This window comes from Triplophysa rosa, linkage group LG14 (genome assembly GCF_024868665.1).
Source record: "Triplophysa rosa linkage group LG14, Trosa_1v2, whole genome shotgun sequence".
NCBI classification, from domain to species: Eukaryota; Metazoa; Chordata; class Actinopteri; order Cypriniformes; family Nemacheilidae; genus Triplophysa; species Triplophysa rosa.
In genome coordinates, this window is record NC_079903.1 from 20,152,654 (window position 1) to 20,167,251 (window position 14,598).

Here is a 14,598-nt window from a genome sequence, read left to right on the forward strand (position 1 = left end):
CACAGACGCGCACGGATTTGACACAACTCATTAAATTGACATTAAGCACTCCTAAAATCCATTCTAAACTCTGTTACTATAAAGTGTCGTTTGCATTAGCAGCCATGCTTAAATGCGTTCACAGAATGCTAGCCTCAGGGTGAACGAAAGGACAGGGAGTGGTCACACATCCCTGAGCTCTAAATGCTCTCCAGTGACTCCCTTTTGTTTTGCCTGCGTGCCTTTTATCCCCGTAAACCATGCCAATCTTGATTCACGGTCATGATGGGCCGCTTCCCAGTCATCTGGCCGATTCTGACCCCCTTTATATTAAACAGGCCCCTTCACCTCCCCTCGTCCCAAATTAGCCTCCTGTCAGTGCCCAACAATGGAAGTGGGCATGGCTCAGGCTGATTTATCCCACACTTCGCCACGATGGGGGCATCGGCCCCACCCCCGCCCGGTCCTCCTTTCTAAACCCACCGTAGAAGATGGGCTGTCAGTCCATCTTCCAGAAAAGCGACAGGCGCTGATTAGGGAATTAGTTTAGTCAATGACTTTATATTGAGCTAAAGAGGGTGTGCGCCAGTGACTTTGCGTTTGTAGTTGGGTAGTCCTGGTGCCCATGTGCTCCATAGGGCTGTCTGTTGAAAGGGGAACGCATTGTCACTTCTTAGTCGAATGCATAGACGCTCAGGACTTGGAGAAGTGAGGAACATAACAGTCTCTTTGCGGAGCCTTTGGGGAGACGGAAAACGCCATTTACCTGCTTTAACAAAGATTTGGATTATTTGAACCATGGATAACATTTAACACCTTAGAACTTTTAGATATAAGGTTTTGAGACTTGAGTAACAAGTTTTTCCGACTCAACAATGCAGTTTGAAGGTGCATGCGGATGGAGATGCATGAAACACCACTGTCTATGGAGTCTGTTACTGCTCATTTGCTGGTATCAGGGTTACTGGGGTGTTACCATGTTACCGACGGCGCAGCATTCTTTGCTTGGGGTCTCAGTACCTGTGTTGCTTTCAACAGACTCGGACACTCAGGAGGGAGGTAGCAATAGGGCCACAGAAGCCCCAACGGCAGAACATGGCGACGACAACTCGCCGGGCTACACAGGTACTGTTTCTTGATTCTTATACAGTAACTAAAAGTACTGCTGTGTTTACCGTAAAAGAACTTCAAGAAAGTCCTGTCTTTCTTTATCTTTTTAAGCCTTTTTATTCTTCCTGTTTCTTTCTATTAATGACAAGACGCTAACAATATGTTTTTGAACATAAACAGTGTTGAAGTAATTCAATTGGAGATTAATCAAATCTTTCGTTTTTTTCATTACTTGGGGGCGTTTTAAGATATTTTTCAGTTTGACGTTTTTTGGCTGCTATCACAGTGGGTTTTGTATATTATCATAAAGATGTAATTTCCAATCCAATCATTTTAAAGAGTTCTTAAATGTGTCTCCGGTGGATTTCTATGAATGGCTTTACATAACCTTCACTTCAGTCTGCCAATGCTGAGCGAGGTATTCTCACCTATAAACAGTTTATTTTCTTCGCAAAGTGTTACTTCACCCAGGTTGATTTGTGGAAATTGGACAACCTCTTTGTGTTATTTTCAGAGATAGCTTTAAAACACTCGTATGCTCGTGTCATAAAGGAGGAGAGTGAGCCAGAACCTCAATTTCCAGATTAAATGCACTCCAATGAGATGAGCCCGTCGGTGAGAGAACATCCCTGACCCTTTTTGCTTAAGTGGAAATAGAGTTCACCTTCCAGGGGCCCTGGGGCCAGAGCGGAGAATCTCCTGCAGCGTGTGTGGTGTTATTCTTAGAGAAAGTTAACTAACATTCTGACCTTCATTGGGGAAACAAGTCGATAAATGAAAAGCTGGATTTCGCGACGTGGGTGATCCAATGGAAGATGAGAATTGCTGGTGCAGAGCGTAGAGAATGATAATACTAGAGTCTCGAGAGAGCACTCCATTTCTGAATCTCACAAGGACAAAGATACAGTAGAGAGGAGATTTACTGCTGCCAGATAGATACTATAGACTGATAAATACTATAGATACTATCACTGGTAGATAGATACTGTAGACTGACAGATACTATAGACCGACAGATAATATAGGCCGATTGATACTATCACAGATAGATAGATAGATAGATAGATAGATAGATAGATAGATAGATAGATAGATAGATAGATAGATAGATAGATAGATAGATAGATAGATAGATAGATAGATAGATAGATAGATAGATAGATAGATAGATAGATAGATAGATAGATAGATAGATAGATAGATACTATCACTGGTAGATAGATACTATAGACTGATTGATAGATACTATAGACTGATATATATTATAGATACTATAGGCAGATAGACACTATAGATAGATGGGTAGATAGATACTATAAACTGATAGATACTATAGATTGATAGATACTATAGATACTATAAACTGATAGATACTATAGATTGATAGATACTATAGATACTATAAACTGATATATATTATAGATACTATAGGCAGATAGACACTATAGATAGATGGGTACTATACTATTACTATAAACTGATAGATACTATAGATTGATAGATACTATAAATACTATAACTGGTAGATAGATACTGTAGACTGACAGATAGACCGGCAGATAATATAGGCTGATTGATATTATCACTGATAGGTAGATACAAACACTGATAGATACTATACACTGATAGATACTATAGACTGATAAATATTATAGATACTATCACTGGTAGATAGATACTGTAAACTGACAGATACTATAGACCGACAGATAATATAGGCTGATTGATACTATCACTGATAGGTAGATACAAACACTGATACTATACACTGATAGATACTATAGACTGATAAATATAATAAATACTATCACTAGTAGATATATACTATAGACTGATTGATTCTATCACTGATAGATAGATACTATAGACTGATAGTTACTATAAACTGATAGATACTATAGATTGATAGATACTGTAAACGGATATATATTATAGATACTATAGGCAGATAGACACTATAGATAGATGGGTAGATAGATACTATAGATAGATCTTTCTTCATTAATATAGTGTTTGTAGACTGTTTTTGTGTGGGGTTCTGCAGTTAATAGTTGTATTGTGCAATCCTTCTGTCCGATAAAATGGGCAGCAACAAGATTAATTTAGTGTATTTTTTTGTCAAAAGCAACCTGGTCTCGTAAAGATAAACTTCTTCAGAACAGAGATGTTAGAGAAATTTAACTGAAGGTCAACTTGGTGTTCCAGGAAACGTTTCTAGAGAATGGTGGCATTTCCCTAATAGAATTCTGTGCCCTTCGTCCTTATTGAAGATTGCATTTTTGAAATAGAACCAAAACTCTATATTAAGTTGTCTGATATTACTTCACGTGTTTTCTTCACCTTCTATGTTTATAGTTTATATGAAGCGCTAGGACACTTAAGCATACGCAACGCACTCTGAGGTCCTCGACACGCTGCGTTAAACATTGGTGTCTGGTGTATCCAAATGCACCTGGTTGTCTGGGTGTGACAGGCTGAGACACCCTCATTAAAGAGGCCTGATCCTGACCTTGAACACACCACCATGATTACTGTGACTGCCTCCTTAATGCCTCGTATTATTACCGGCCGAGATTTCTGCCCATGGGACGTGCAAATGCAAATCGTCCACACATTCAGGGTTAAATTTCTCCACCCCTCGTGGAACACGAGCACTCTTAGAATCAGGCTTATCCACAAAGCGTATACCCCACAAAGCACTGGCTTCTCCCCAGGGTGGAAAACACGGTCAGTGCGGGTCCTGCCTTTAGGACCGATCCCACTTGAGATGTAATTACCTCTGCTGCGGTCGTCCAGAGGGGTTCTCTTCTGAGAGGATGTGGTGGGTGCTCCTTATATTCGCATCTAGTCTCTTATCATCACAAATCCCTGGCTTAACTCGCCCCGTGTCGTAGGAAATGTGGCCATCAGGCCAAACTCTCAATGCTGAACCAGGCTAATTCTGTCAAGTGCTGTAGGGAATGAAGAGAGACGACTAGTTGGTGCGAAAACAGAGATAAGAAGCTGGTGGTACTGGGGTTTTCATTATTCTGCAACACGTCTGTTTGGCACGGGATAGGGAATTCGAATTTGTTTATTATTGCCGCTGAGATTAGTACGGGTGAAGGAATACAAAAGATTTGTCGCTGCCAAGTGCTAACTAAGCATCATTTGGTGTGAAAAGTCAAATAGGAGACTTTTAACGCTGTATTTTTTGTGAAGGTTGGCTGCTCAGGGGAGAGAGGATGAAAGAGAGAGTTGGACGCCCCCCCTTTTTTGGAGTCAGGGGGTCCATATGGTGCCCTCATGACTGTCAAATGAGTTTGGATCTGATTGACAGATTTGCAAACGTGTGTGAAATCCTAACCAGCGAATTCATAAATGCTGATGTGCAGCTCAGACAAATTTTGATGCACGTCCAACTAATGCCGTATTTAAAAACTAGTTTTACAAAAAGCTCAAAAATAAAATGCACTTTGGCATCATTTATTCACTCATGTGGTTCAAATGTGTCAGTGGTTTTGTGTCCATCCAATGGAAGTCGATGGGGTCCAATGTTGTTTGGTTAACAACATTTTTCAGAATATCTTCTTTTGTGTTCTGCAGAGGAAAGAAAGTTAAACAGGTTTGTAATGACACGAGGGAGAAATAAATATTTTTGGGTGAACAATCCCTTTAAAGGTAGTTGACATTTTACATTAGACATGTTACGTTTTAAACTTTATTTTGCTTATTTATAATAAATTGGGCGCTGCTTTTATGACCTCATATTGAAGGGATAGTTAAACATCTTTAATAAATAATTCACTCACAAAAGAAGATATTTTGAAGAACGTTAGTAACAAACAAAATGGTCCCCATTGACTTCCATTGTATGTACACAAAACCCCTGTTTTTGAGACGTTTCTCAAAATATCTTTTTTGTGTTGAAGATGAGTTTTTTTTACTGTATTTTTCTATTTACAATATAACCAAAAAGTTTGATTTCAAATGATAGAATTTGTCAAGTTTTGGACAGGTTATGCACCAGAAGCACTTTCCAAACTTGCTTTCCAAACAAGGGGGTGGCTGAAGAATTTTCAGCTCTGCCAGTTGCCACGGGGCAAATTTGCTGTAACACATCCAAACACACAGTCACACCATTTTAAATTCACATGTATATCTCCCACATGCTGTTTTGTCACGGAGAAGTGAATGTGTTCAACCTTCGTTGTCTGGACTCCGTTCGCCAGGGCACGAGAGAACATCCAGGGTGAAAGTTCTCATTGAATGTCATAAATCTGCTTGGCACCTGCTCCCCTGCACTGCCGTTGTGAGGTCAAAGGCATCGCATGCGGCGTGCATCATATTTATAGCGCTCGATGCGGCGACCTGCGTGTTTTGGCAGCTGATGGCAGCGGGGAGATAGAAAGAACCCTCGCAGTGTTTCTGTCAGCAGCTTTTAAAAGGGAGAGAGAGAGGTTGAACGCTGGAGCATGTGGGAGGACAAATAGAAACTTCTTTTATCATAGCTGCAGTTGATCTGTCTCACGTGTGGTCTCCTAAAGACCCGGGTCATAGAGCGTGTCAAACATGATATAAATCCAGCCGTGTTTTTTGGTACGGGACGCAGATGAATCTGCTTGAGAGGAATGGATGAGTTTACACACGGAAAGTTTCTCTCAGAATGAGAAGCGCTCGGTAGTTCTTACAGATTGATTTGGTAAATGAAATCAAAATGAAGTGCAGGGGAGCAGGTTTCGCCATTTGTTTTCAGTAAATTTGCTTCTTCCGCTGGCTCATTTCACCCAGCCAAAAGCCACATTAAAAGAAGTCTGTCAGTATGAATATCATTAGACTACTCGAAACTCCATTTACTGGGCCTGCGTTGAATTCCAAGTATAAATCTCTCTCACACAAGTATGTGTTTCTACAGCGATTTGGTTTTTCTTGTGTCTTGCAACTTTTAAATTGAAACTGGATGGAGAAAGTGAATGGACAGCAAGAAACTTAATAGCGATAGTTTGAGACGTACAGCGTTGAGCGATGCCTTTGTAGTTAGGCATGAACGTAACCAGTGACCATGTTTTTTAGACATTTTATTTGGTTTTGTAAGTTTGTAGCTAATTCCACAGAGAAATGTTTCTTTTTCAGACACACAGGAATATCCATTTATCTTTGCTGTTGTGTAGTCATGAACCTCCCCAGGTTTATTCTCACTCCGCTGTGGGCTTGTGTTAATAATTCAGCAGGACTGCTGGTGAGGGTCTTGTCCAACAGCTTGCGAGGCACTGATTGGTTGAATCCCCCATTGTGGATGTGGGGAAGGCACACGGAGGCCAAAGACAAAGGCGCTCCTTGGCTCAGTTTCTCTTAGACGGCTTCCCCTTTCATTAAAGCCTCTCCGACCAGTAAACCAATTAAACCAATTAAGCATGAAAACAATGCGTCTTGTTCTTGCCGGTCTGCATAAAAGATAGAGAGAGCGGGGGGGACATGCTGCTATGTGACAAGGCTAGTTAGAGATTGGGACATGCTGAAAAGTCCCAAAGTCATGTGAAAGCATTGTGTCTTTAACGTATTTGGATCCTGTGGGCTTGTTATTTCTGGTGCACTTGTGAATGGCATTGTATGAATAGATGATTTCGACTGTGGAGTAGTCAGGAGGCTGTTTAGCAAGCACAAATTATGTTTCCTTTAACAATTTAATTCAGCGGTTTTAGTATTACATATAAAGGGTACTCGAGATGGGTCAGATTAGGTGACTTTATTTTATTTTAGCGGTGGTGCTTAAATAGGGATGAATTTAGAGAAGTGTTTTTTTAACATGTGCTGTGCTAAACTCATTGAGAATGTGTAGGTGTAAATTCATTCTCTTTCGCTACAGCCATCAAAGCACTGCTTTTATAACCTATTCACTTTGAACCATAAATTCTCGACAATTTCTGTCAGTTTTTTCATTTCCAACTGTGAGCAATGGTAGATATTTTTAGTGTTTGTCTGTACACAGACAGACTTACATTCATCTGCTGTTTAGTGTTTTGCTGCATTGACATTGTGTTTGCATGTGGCAAACATAGTGCTTAATCAAAAATATACATGTGACCCTGGACCACAAAACCAGGGTCAATTTTTTGAAATAAATCATAAAAAAGCTTTCCATTAATGTATGGTTTGTTAGGATATACAACTATTCTCTGGAATCTGAGGGTGCAAAGACATCAAAATTTTGAGAAAATCGCCTTTAAAGTTGCCCATCAGAGGTGCTGATGCAGGCTGCTGCTAAGAAGAATCAGGTTTATTTTAACGCTCTCTATTGGCTCACGGCTGCAATGACGTTGTAGAGAGTAGATGAACCCGAAAGCGGTAATTCTAAGCTTTACATAGATACCAGACTTGAGTGGGTAATTCCCAAAGAGCGGGTGCAGTTTGTAGGCGTGTTTCTGGCCATTTTTGGTCACGATTTTGCTGCATCCACTCACAAAAATTTACAAAATATATTCATGGAACATCAGCTTTACTTAATATCCGACTGTAACGTCCAACTTGAGACAATTGACATCTTCACTCTTTATTCAAATGTATTGATGAAGATGTATTAAAAGATTGTATTCATGCTGCATAGTTGTGCTTAAATAAACAGAAGTATAAACTGATGGTCATCTTTGAGGCTCTGCGAAAATGATGTGTGCATGTGTGACATGTGCAAAATTGATATAGACAGCTCAAGAGAATGACTACAAAATATTTTTACATGAGATGATCAACAAATATAATAACAGGCAAAATTGTAGTCAATGTACCGTATGTTTTATTTCTTGTTTTTTGCATTTTTTTTTAAATATTAGAATAAATCTCGTATTCCCTAATACAATGTAGTTTGCTGTTTTGCCAAATACTTTTTGTACAATATTCCTTCAGTTTAGTGTTCTTAGCATTTTATACCTCATATTTTCATGATTTAACCGAACCTGAGGGGGCATTAAAAGTAAATATTATACAAATATACACCCCACCTGGCATCACTTTTGGCCACTTTGCATCGTAATAGCAATGACTTCACGAGCCCTGCTGAGATCCTGCTATTCGAACACCTCAACCTCCAGAAAATATCTGGCTGTCAAAGAGAATTCAGTCCATGCAGGCGGACAGACACCCAGCAGCATGTTTACCCTTTTACCAAGCTTTTGTGTCATCCAATGGCAGAAAATGTAAAGCTCCGGCGTTCCTTCCCGTTTACCTCATTTCGCCTTTTTGTAGAGTCAGCCGTGGTGGGCTTCTGCATGCAGGGCCTCTCCGAATGGCAAAACAGAAACAGATTGGTTCAGCTCAGCCCCCACCACACACCTCCATGTCTGAAAGCACAACACAGAGTTGGTAATGAATGAAGAGAATGTCCTCTTTATGCCGTATTCATCCACAATTCTCGACTTCTCTTCCCGGTTGGATGTATTTTTTACATTATATTGTTTGTCAAAGGTCTGTTTAGAAATGAGCACGACTGTGTCTCATCTTTTAAAGCATTGACAGGACACACTTTTCTCAGCATTTCCTCTTTGCTGAACTCTCTATGGTGCTTGAACTTTTTTGGCTGATGTTTTTAATGCGAGTCTGGAGTTGAACAGCATCCTATTTGGAGCCCAGATGGTCCTCCAGGACCGGTAACAGGACAAACTGGTCAGAATAACAGAAAAGATGCAATGTTTGCAGATCTTAAATACTGCAAAGAAAACAAGTTCACATTCATGTTTAAACGACACAATATTACTGTATAAATATTAATATCTGCATACTGTATATATGTGAGAAATGTTCATTAAAGGCAAAACTGTTGTGATCTCCATTGTGTTTTCAGATTCGAAATAAATCAGAATGTCTAAAAATTAATCCTTTATTTTTGATCCCCAAAACTTGTTTAAATCCTAAATTCAATGTTTATGTACTGAAAACGGTCCCGATTAACATGTAAAATGTCTCATGATACCATTAATGGAAAAATCTGCACCAAAAACTGCCTTTAAAATCTCCACTCGTAGTATTCCCACAATGCACCACCCCCTGTTGAGATAAAATTGTGACATTTTCCTCTTTCATGTTTAGGGAGAAAGCTTTTTTCTCTCTATAGGAAGTATTGTTCGTGGAGAATGTTTTGTTTTTAGCCTGTGCTGTTTTGTTAGGTGATGCCGCCTGAATGAGAGAGAATGTCTCCCTCACTCGCTGCGTGTCAGTCCCTCGCCCCCATACCGATACGGTCCAGGGTTGATGAGGGGGGTCCGTCAACACTGAAAGAGATGCCTCAGCATGAAGTCTGGAGGGTCCCCCGTTTTCTCTTAATCACAAGAAAAGAGAGAACATCCACAAAACTTGCTTTGAATATCAAACGGAGGATAAAGTTTATTATGTGTGAGATAGTGGAATTGATAAAGGGGAGGGGTCCTTATTGCCCCATCGTCCATGGTATCTCTGTTTGTGACTGGCTCATTAAAAGTTCCATCATGTGGCGAGATAAGAAGTCGCCAGTTAAAGTTTTGTTGTTGTGGTGAAAGAAGACGTTTAAAGTGGAGGTTTTTGGGACATCTTATTTCAGTTATTATTAATCAGGTGAAAGGGTTTTTAAATGTATAAATAAATATTTACGTTTTTGCGGATAACGATCTTGGAATCTGCTGGATCACAACCAAAGCATTACAAAGTGGATTATTCTGAGATTTACCATGATGTTGGAAGATTATCCTCAACCCGATTTTCTTTTATCCTGGGTTATATGGTAATTTGTGAAACGCTTACCATGCGGCCTTTCTCTCTGGTCGTATCTGTTTTGGCTATGTTTGTCATGACGGGGGTCCATCATGGAGGTACTCCAGGAGTTCCTCGTCGTGCACGCCTGTGCTCGCTAGGAGCCCATCACAAGAGCATGCCACTGCGTCATCCCAACAGCAAAGAGCAGAAATGCAAGCAGGTCTTCCAGAGTAAGTTCAAACTATCTGAATCCTGACCGCCTGTGTTTAACATGAGGAACAGATTAGCACTGAATTACGCCCGGGGTTTTATGTGTTTCTACACAGATTCAAATGTGCTGTGTATTACCGTGTTAAGGTTGTTCCATGCTGCTCAAACATTTTGAGCTCTTTCATATTCGTTTAGCGCCCGAATGGAAAATCCACATTATAGGAACTGTAGTGAGAAATGAGCGCTAACATTTTCCAGTTTCTGAGGGTTTTGGAAACATTACACAGGAGGTGTGATGTGAAGTGCATATGTGAGGAGGAATATGAGATGTGTTGGCTGTGTCTTTCTGTATTAAAGTTCTGTGTTTCTGGAGGACAGGTGAAGGGTGGATATTTGGCTCAGATGTTGGAAGCACTCTCTTGTCTCTTCACCATAAAACTGCCACAGGCAAGACTTGTATATCAAGCTATTTGTCGCAGGTCTAGACCAGTGAAGGTCAGGAACTTTGGTGACTGGATAAGAGACAGAACAAAGTCACAAATCAAAATCCTGATGTATATCGAGTTTTGTTAGACCTAAACAGTTTTGCAAGAGGGTTGTATGAGATGAGAATTAGCGCAGTCCGGATCCAAAATGTACGTATTGCCACTCATACCGAAGGCAGGTGAACTGAGAAAATACACTGACCGTGAAGAATTAATTACGGGTAATAATACAGTATTTTGTTAAATAGTACATGTATTGTACAGTACTATAGCACGAATTATTCAGCTATTGTGTTTTTTTGTGTGTTTGTAGAAGACAGATATGAATTTACAGATACTGCATTTGATCCTCCATGAGTGTTAATTTTGGACCCTGGTTGCTATTTAAAAGATTATTATGGAATTGAATATGTTGTTTTGATGTATACTTTTGTGAGTTGTCGAATGTGCTTGATCTCTTTGTAAAAGTCATGGATGGGTTTGACCCAGCCCACATGAAAACAATACTGTATGATACCTTAGTTTTTACTATAGTAAACTGGAGAATACTGTAATATAGTATAGAAATCGTTACACTTTGTTTAATGGATAGTAGAGTATTCTGTTGTATTAACTACAGTGAAATATAGTAAATACTGTAGTTATATTAGCTATGGTAAAAACACTATCTGGGAAACAGCAAGTCGCTTTGGATAATGTGTCTGCTAAATGGATAAATGTAAACATACCTTCTGGAAATCTGATGGCTGCAGTGCGGTGGTGACCAGCAGAGGGCGATATTGGGTTATGTATTGAGCGCCTTTATTGTGGCGTTTGGCTGTCTGGATACTAAATTACATCAATGTACAGACACTGCTTAAAAATAGAACACGTCTTGAATAAAACAGAAAAAAAGCAATAAACATGCTTTAATAGAGGCACACGAGTTCAACGAATGGCGTTTTGCAGATAAAGATAGAGACAAACGAACCAATTTGGATGAAGGAAACCTTGAAAATATGCAAGTAAATGACTTACTAAATCCACATAAACGCGTCGCTTTTTAAAATAATTAAAAGCAAATTATTCTGTTTTACCGACGCGGGGGTGTCTTTATGAATGTAAATTCATTAAAGTTTGATCAAACAGACGCATGCCTTGAGGGAATCGTTCCTCTCACAGTTGAAATCCGCTTCTCGCTCGCGCTGAAGAGGTTAATTCTGGAAAAGTCCATTGTTCAGTGTGTCGGAGGGGGAGTTTGGGACAAACCATTTCGTTTACTATTCAGGCTGTTTGAATGAAGTACCGTTGTTTCAAATCCCCTCTGCCCGAAGTGACGGGGGATCACAATACACAGATCCAATTATTATAAAATGTCCATAAAGAAAAAAGAACGAAAAGCAAATCAATAGGGGGGATTATTGGAACTACATTTGGGTTGGCAAAACAATGGAAAAGGGGATATGATCCGCATCTAATGGACTTAAAACAGATTCTTCAGCATCTGCTACTGCTCTTCTTATGGAAATTTAAGTTTATGAGTTCAAAATGTCTTTCTCGCGTTGTTTTTGAACGATGTGACACTCGCCACTTTTTTACACTTGGGACTTCTCGGACGGCCTTATTGCAGTGAGAAGTTTTTGGGAAGAGCCTGAGCTCGTTTCTTTCCATTGGCTTTCTATGGTAGTTTTTGGGATGCGACCAGCGGAGACGAGCTGACCAACTCTGCGCTCGCAAAAGTATTGCTTGGGTCAATTTCAAACCCTGCACCATTTATTTGAACATTTTAAAGGCGTTTTCTCGGTCGATGTGGTGCGTCCCCGATATTTTCATTCAGCTCGACACATGGAGTGTGTTTGAGCACAAATAACCTGGATTACTGTGATATTCAAATTTAAACGAAATCAGGCCAGCTCAAGTCACGCTCGAGTATTCTGGAAAACCGAAGTATATTAAATTGGGAGATTATGAAGGATCAAAAAATCTGATTTACTTTTTTATTCTGCGGATTACACGAGCAGCCCAGGAAAACGCGACTTTTTGAACGATGACGGGGAGAGTTATTGGATTTGCGCTGTTTTTTGCTTTTGTACACATATGCACAGGTATGTACATCTATAACATTACAAACAGCCTTACGCACACTTTTAGTGCAGTTTGTTTAAAACGTGCGCTTGGCTCGCTTGAAGTGCGAAGCATGCTTGACATTTGCCGAACTCCGCGTCTTTTAATACTTTTGGTAACGATGATAATGATAAAAGTTTTGTGCGAATTTTTTGTACCTGTTTATTAGGATTCTGTGTTTTATCTGTCATTAACTTTGCTTTCTTTGTAAATCCTTTTTGACAACCTGATGAAGTTATCCCAATACCTATTTTTAATGTAATGTAATTTTCTGTCTCTTACTCTCCTTATATACTACTTGCACATTTGTAAATGTAAACAGTGATATGCATTACAGTCAGTCTTGAAAAGCACATTAGAGAGTGTGTAGTTATGTACTGTAAATGCATGCTTTTTTCTTTCGCCATGACATCTTAAGGATACAGTGCAATGAAATGCTTTAACTATTTTTTCTACTGTAGTTGCCCTTGTGCTTATAGAAATGTTCAGTATTATAAAAGAAACAAGAAGAGAGTTTTTCTTTATTTGCTATCAATGTATGACATGTCATTTTTACTGAAGTCAGCATTGGTTAGTGACTGTAGTACTTTTAAGCAGATTTAATTTGTTCTTTTGAAAGTGTGAGGAAATCTTTTACCATACCACTATTATTGAGGTAAATTATGGATTATGCATTTTTTTGTGTGGTTGTGTTTAACCTGTTTGTCTTGTTCTTTGTGAATTTGCCCTCTTTGTGAAAAACGTTTGTTGTTCATGCTAAGCATTTGGCCAAAGTTCACTTTGCTACTGATATAACTTGATGATTGTATTATTTGCATTGATGATTCATATCCAAGCCTTTTATGAATGAGAGTCACTTTTGTTCTGCTTTCTATGGGTCAAGCCTTATTTCGGCAGATTTCCGGTAGCTGTGATAAAACCATCCCATTGCTGTGATTAGATCATTACATTTGGAGATCGCTGTCCCTCCTTTAGTTTCCAGCCTCTGGCAGGCCCGGGTGGATCGGCTCTCGCTAGAGATTTTGACAGAAACCTTAAGCCGAATGTAATAGACCTGCATAATCCCGCTTGACGTTGGCCCTGATCCTCTTTCTTCACAAATAACCGTCGAAAGCTTAGCTAAAACAAACTAGCACCTTTTTGTGCTAAACCTAAAGACATTATCGCAGATTTACTGCATTCCTTTCTCTTCGGGTTTTCAAACATGTCACCGTGGAAAACATATGGTGCCTGCTGCAAGTTTGCCACTTTAAGGAAACGACTTTGTTGTGTGGGTCCCATTGAGAGAGTTGTGATCTTGAGTGTGAATGGATCTGTTTGTAACGCTCCTTTAACTTGCTGATTTAAACAGACAGTCTGGTTTCAAGAGGCTGATATGACTTAAACCGTTCATTGCTTTATTTTATTGCTGTTCTTTGCTTTGTAATTACTGTTGAGCCTGAAGTAATGGTGTTCAAGTTAAAGTGCTAGTTCACCCAAAAGTAAAGATGCTGTCATCATTTACTCACCCTCATGTCATTTCATAACTGCATGAATTACTTTGTTCTGATGAACACAGTGAAATATATTTGGAAGAATGTAAGTAATTTTCAGTTCTGGGACATCATTGACTGCCGTAGTAGGACAAACTTAATTTCATTTCAAATGTGCCCCAGAACTGTTTGTTTTCCTACATTCTTCAAAATATCTCATTTTGTGTTCAACAGAACAAAATTAAACAATATTTTCTTTCCTACTATGGTAGTGGATGATGTCACAGAACTGAAAATTGCTGACATTCTTCCAAATATCTGTCTCTGTGTTCATCAGAACAAAGACATTTATACAGGTTTGAAATGACACGAGGGCGATTAAATGATGACAGAATTTTCATTTTTGGGTGAACTGTCCCTTTAAAACCTGGAAGAATATTATAGGCTTGTGTTTAAAGCTGAAGCGTGCCGTTTTTGTGTGTAAAGTTAAAATACCTTTACTTGTCTCATTTGACATAAATTGTCGCTTTTTAACATTTATT

The 14,598-nt window shown here is 39.3% G+C and overlaps 1 protein-coding gene across 3 annotated transcripts in view; it reads left to right on the plus strand.

The window, feature by feature from the left end:
• robo1 (roundabout, axon guidance receptor, homolog 1 (Drosophila)) overlaps positions 1–14,598 on the plus strand; it is a 236,978-nt gene that overhangs the window by 87,940 nt on the left and 134,440 nt on the right. For all 3 annotated transcript variants that reach the window (XM_057350586.1, XM_057350584.1, XM_057350585.1), the window contains exon 3: positions 1,018–1,104. In XM_057350586.1, the coding sequence (XP_057206569.1) occupies positions 1,018–1,104 (87 nt within the window). The remainder of the gene's footprint in view (positions 1–1,017; positions 1,105–14,598) is intronic.